Source organism: Anopheles aquasalis, chromosome 2 (genome assembly GCF_943734665.1).
Source record: "Anopheles aquasalis chromosome 2, idAnoAquaMG_Q_19, whole genome shotgun sequence".
In the NCBI taxonomy this organism is placed as follows: Eukaryota; Metazoa; Arthropoda; class Insecta; order Diptera; family Culicidae; genus Anopheles; species Anopheles aquasalis.
The window spans coordinates 24,516,501-24,522,500 of NC_064877.1; the positions used below are offsets into that span (position 1 = coordinate 24,516,501).

Below are 6,000 nucleotides of genomic sequence, written 5' to 3' on the forward strand. Positions count from 1 at the left end.
CCAATGGTGGTGCAGTGGTGATTCGTTGCGGTGCCCGTTACCGATCCTTCTTCCAAGCGCCACCGTCTAGTGGGTGTTCGTCGATACGGCATTGTGCTGCAACCATTTCAACCATGCAGCCGTGCGGGTCACCACCAAAACCGGAAGGCGTTCTCCGGTGATAAATGGACGCCCTAAGGAGTGGGCCTTCGTGATGTGCTTCCATAATTTGAGTTGGACGGGCGGACTGCGGGCCATGGTGAGACCTTATGTGGGATGCTCGCTGGTACTTTGATCGGAGAAGGAGGTGATGGTGGAAGATCTTCCTATCGGCCGTGATGGCCATATTATGTAACACTGCATCACAACCGCAAATAGCCTATCAGAATGCCTTGACGACAGCACCATTCTCTATCCCGAAGAGTGCTGCTGGGGATAACACGAGCGGAATGATTATCACATGACACGGTAGAATTAGTGGTTCCAGATATTTTCTAAATTTGTTGCAAATTTACTACGGCCCGTTCTGGTGATCTAATGCCTCGGAATGTGTTTTTACGAAACCAGCAAATTCTCATCTGTAAATCCTGTGACCAGTTAAAAATTATTTATGTGTGAAGTGAAACAGCATAAATGAACTTCTTTTGTATAGTTCGTGAGCAATGTTTAGAATATACTTTTTATTTTTCCTTTACCCGGAAAAGCAACTAATATTTTACTACAATTTTTTACTCTTTATGTTTTACGTTATTTTTTTAGTGTATATACTTTTTCAATAGTTTTTAGGATTGATGATTAATCATGTTCTAAGCATACAATTCTTTTTGAAATTGATTGTTTTTTTGAGACGAAATATTGAAATGAACATAAAGGAAAATCAATCATAACGGAAAAGGCAGGAAAAACAGTCTGAACACAGTTACAGCATGCTAAATAATATTATTAGAAGTATCAAACTACTAGTCTCATTGCAATATCTTTTACAATATATCATCAACACAACTTCGTATTAATAGACGGAAGAGCTATTAGCCAAAGCCATTAGCCAATCCAAGTGTCCTGGCAAGAAAAGCCATGAAAGCGTGTTGAAACTTTTTAGAGAAAATCGAACACAACATTCATGCTTCAAATGTGTTGTATGATGCCACGAAGTTAGCAGATAGTGTGATCACCGACGGAGGCAAACATTATCCGGATATCATATTCACCGTGTGTCTCGTTGATTGAACATGCAAACCAATGAAGCATATCACTCAGCAGCGTCTATAATAAAACTTACGGTAATCAGATTTCGTACCACATGAATAACACAACGGCCTGGCGACTGGACGGATAGATAGCAACAACAGCAAAACATGAGCCACTCGTGTGCATTTCCATTCGGTAGGTGGCACCGCCTGATGAGTCGAGTTTCTCGTCATCTGCTTGGTTTTTGCTGCTCTGGTTTTACGTGGAGACCAGTAAAAAGTATGAGACCATGCATGATCAACGGAAATATCACCCTCCAATGGTGCGATTCGCTCCACTACATATCTCCATCGTTTATTGAAACACGCTGGAATGTGATCGCTACTTGTAGCTTGCCTTGATGGGGGATGCTGCTGACAGTCTCAGTTGAGGCAAGGGACCCGCCACAGTTATCGTCAACGGACGTTAGCGAGTATCGTCCCTGCCCTGTGTCTATACGATCGGGTTGAGCATGGCCAAGACTCGTCGGCAGTCCTATGTTTGGTTGGCGGGTGAGTGGGTGCTCGGTGCCAAAAATAGCGCCACAGTCTCGTTTCGCGTCCATGGCCAGTTGTGGTTTTGGCCCACGGTGTTGATGAAGAGCACGCTGGTCTCGATCTCGGCCCTGCAGCCACACAGTGAGTGACGGTGAATTAGTTTTCCATCGTTTCGTCATTCCGGATCCGCCATTCCGTGCCTCGTGATTTGTGATTCAAAGGAAAAGGAAACAAGTTGCATTTCGTGAAAAGTGAGAGATAAACAATAGAGTCAAAGTGCGAAAAGAGTTTCACGAGACAGGCGATATGTAGTGAACTAGACTTGACATTATTATAAAATTATCGACATTATTATGTACATAGAACATCTCGATAGTACACACGAGTACTTAGTAAAACTCGTTCGTTCTAGTGGTTTATGCTCCGCGGTACAGTCGTTCCGGCTACAAATAAGTGCTTTCATATGCGTAGGGAGCAAATGATCATAGCTGGGTGTGACGCAAACTTGTCTAAATAACCCTGGTGCGCTTCGCTCGTGTTGACTTTTATTTATATTTACTTTGCCACCTGAATAACGGGGCTGCTATCCTTCCTCTTAGTGAGGGACTTCCGGGAGCCATAGTGGCCACAGTGACTGGTTTCCTTCGCCGGCCTGTCTGGACCCGTCTCGTCGTTCACGTTGCGATGGGTTCAAGTCCTGTGAAATGCATAAATGATGCCATAAAGGAGATCATAAGGCCGGCAAAAGGGTTAAACCGTTTACAAGTCTCTGACCTCCGGCAATAACTCAGAAAGCGTTCTTTTGGGCGTTCGGTTCACCGCGTAGCGCTTGGGACGTCGGCTTTCGGGTTCAGGCTCGGGAGAGGCGGAACACAAATTCGTTCTGACATTTGGCTCTGGTCTGGCGGTCGGTCGGCAACCGGTGCGTACTAAATCTTCCTTCCGCCGGAGTGCAGCAAACCCCGCACCGAAACCGAGTGAACCCAGCGAAAAACCAAACAAGAACCGGCAGCGAAAGGTGGATACACAAAAAGGTGGATCCCCAAATAGTGGCAACCTTTCTCCTTCTTCTGGTGGCGTCTCTGTTGGTTTGCGACGCCCTCATCGCAGCTAAGTGCTTTTACGGATGTTTTGTGGTGGCTTTTAGCTTATACGAACCGGCACTCGGGCACGAATGGATTGATATTTACGGTGGCGCTGCTGACGAAGTGAGATCCGTTCGAAGGAAGGACTCTGTGCCCTGAACCTAATTATTGCTAAAGCGATGGCGCCAGCTAGCTGCCCGCATTCGTTGCGTTTGTCGTGCATGCCAGGATAGAGATGTTCAGACGGTTTGGAAGTGAGCGAAAGCGAAAGACTACCAGGGTAATTTTCTTTGACAAAAATACGACCAATAGTACGTCTGACAGTCTAGTCGAATGACTGCAGCTTACGATGGGAAGATATCGAACAGTTAGATCTAATCTACTTAATCGTATTGGCGAGTAAATAGTGTCATCATGATATGGAAGAAAAGTGTGTTGTGATTTGAGAGATAAACCGAAGCAGGGGCAGGAGAACGATCGCGTGAAAAGAACCCTCAGAGTGCATTCGCAATTTTAAATCGTCAGAATGAGCTTGGCTTGTACATCCATGGATTAGATTCATGGATGAAGTTCTTAAGTCACGCATCGCAACTTCAACGACGTGTTTCACATGCCTCGCGTCAGTCCATTCATCACCAGCACATTGCAGCATTCATATGGCATTGTGCCGGCAATGATCGCATGCAAAGTAACGACAAACTGTTAGCCTCTGACGGTGTTTTGAAATCGCATGGCTCCGTTGGGAAAATGAAAATAGTATTGGACACTGTCAGGGTGTGGAAAATGTGACGTTCCACGGCACAACCATGACGGCACGTTTGGCACGCTTTCACGCACTCGCAGACAGTTTTCCCCCCGAACCATTAGTTTTCTCACGTGACGTCAGCAGCAGCAGCAGGAGACACGGTTAGTGACATGAAGTGCGTACGTCATCGGCCTTCGGACTGGGAATGGAAATGCTAGACAGCTAGACAATGCTAGACTGCCACCGAGACGAAACTTTGTCCTCAGACGGTCATCTGAGGGCGTGCTGCATCGCAGTTGTTTCGCGATTTGGAAACCACCCCTCCTCCGCTGATGCTTTTCCACGACATGGCGCACCAGTACGGCGGCACACGTTTCTGCTATTTTTGAAACTCTCCGATACCAGCATCCCAGAACATCACAGAGCATCGGGCATCGTTTTGGGTTTTATTTTTCTTTTTCGCGAACGCAATCCACGAACGCGTCCGTTAGCTAGACGAGCAAGACGAGCGGACCAGACGCGACATACGGCGATGGTGATGAAAATACTGAAACACCCCCCCCCCAAACCTGACCACCCCCACCCAGGGATAGTCGATGACTATTCTAGTCGAGTTTTCACCGCATTGGTGGCCACCGTTTTATTACCATCTCGCACACTAGCACACAACCCCTGGCCAGCGAATCCGCGGTATTTGTGTGTGGTACAGACGGTTTTGGTCAGCTCGTCAGCTCTAGGACTGAAATTTGGGACTAGTTGTCTCAGTTAAGCTTCCATTTCGGTTGACAGACGGACTCGGACGGATCGGATATTTGTTCGCTGCAGGACAGCGCAACAACGGGCGCACCGGAAGCTGTGCCTAGTGTAGAGGTTTGGGGATTTGGTGCCAAACGTGTCTCCATCATTTTTTTCCGGAAGAATCTTCACTAGATCCCGTTCCTGTCCGTTGTAGATTGAAGGTGCTGGGTTCATGAACAAGCGTGCTCGAATAAGTGACCAGCTGAAGGTGAAGTGATAAAGTGAGCTAGTTGGAGAAGATTGCCAGAAGAAATACAAAAGTAAACCCACTTCGAAACGGGTTCAAGCGGCAACGAATAGTGGCCTTTTTGTGAAAGGTTTCATTTCAGTGACGACTGTGGACTCTGTGTGAAAGGCGTTATCGTTGTGCGATTGTGAGCGGATCACGATAATCCGGAATACGGCTAAACTGACTACGGCCTCGGAAAAGGGTCCATCGAGTGCGCGTGAAGTGCGAAGATAGAGTGGGCAAAGGAAAGGAATCGGTGACGTTACCTCTGGCTGAAGATGCTGACCCTGAAGAAGCGTTTTCCATCGTTGCAGAGCCTTGGCGTAAGTTGAGTCGTTTATTTTTATGTTTTTTTTTCTTCTTATTTTCGTTTATTCCTTACAAAATCGCCGTTGGTGAGCGGATTGACAGTGACAGTGGTGGTTTGGGAGCAGAACGGCTCCGCGTGCTCAGCTGCGCCGTTTCGTTATGATTAGCCTGGTGGTGTCGGTGGTTAGGTTCCTTACCTCACCGCTTCCACCTTTCCCTGATGTGCTATTTATGTTGTGCTTGATTTGTTTCCGTTCGAGTTCTGTGTGTATAAATCTTGCTGGCATGCCATAGTGGCAAATATTTGTTCGATGGGGCGAGTGAGCTCTTCGAAGCGAATAGTAGCACTTTCAATGCTCGTAGATGTATTATACTTAGTGGAAATGGGTAAAGAATTTGTAGCATCACATCAATGATCGTAGCGAAAACATAGAATATCAATATTTTATTTTTAGCTACAAGAGAAGCAACGTATACCCGTTATTGGGTTAATATGAGACCAACTCTAAAAACAAACATAAACCGCAATTGATTGAATTGATGATTTTATTTGGGACTACTTGGTTCATGCGCGAAAGAACGAATTGATTGATTGATTGGATTCATTTTAATGTTTTTAATGGTGCCTTCCAAATGGCTTTGTAGACAGAAATTCTTTGTAATCATTTATACTCTTGTGGTTAAGAGGACCACGTGAAGTCGCTGTATAATGGAACAAAAGATTTGATTGCAAACCTTTCCCTAACCTTTCACTTGAATTTTCTACTCTAATTGGATTCTTCATCAATGAATAATGTTTTACTAAACATAGTAAATGCCGTGAAAACAAGGATTATTTTCAATGATACCTTGCTGCACTCAGCACTTCCCACTGCTTATTCATTGCACCAAAATGTAAATAAAAGCAACCTATCAGCAGAAATTGCTGGTCAATATTGAATAAGTATGTTTGCCGTGGCGCCATCGCATCAGCATCAGCATGACCGGAAGCACATAAAGCACCCGGAACACGCAGCAGTATTTGGGCCAATTTGGCAGGGCTTATTATCACCAGCGAGGCACAGGCGGCACAGATCCTTGGCAGTACATCACCATAAATTTCGGCCCGGCATGGCGTTGCCAGTGTTGGGC

At 45.8% G+C, this 6,000-nt stretch overlaps 1 protein-coding gene across 3 annotated transcripts in view; it reads left to right on the forward strand.

The window, feature by feature from the left end:
* Window positions 1-6,000, forward strand: part of LOC126571223 (ankyrin-3-like) — a 42,370-nt gene that overhangs the window by 10,960 nt on the left and 25,410 nt on the right. The window contains exon 1 of one of the 3 annotated variants that reach the window (XM_050229564.1): window positions 4,326-4,883. The exons of the other annotated variants lie outside the window; for them this stretch is intronic. Within the exon in view, the coding sequence (XP_050085521.1) occupies window positions 4,839-4,883 (45 nt within the window). The 5' untranslated portion in view covers window positions 4,326-4,838. Of the gene's footprint in view, window positions 1-4,325; window positions 4,884-6,000 lie in introns of those variants that run through there. 3 annotated transcript variants of the gene reach the window in all.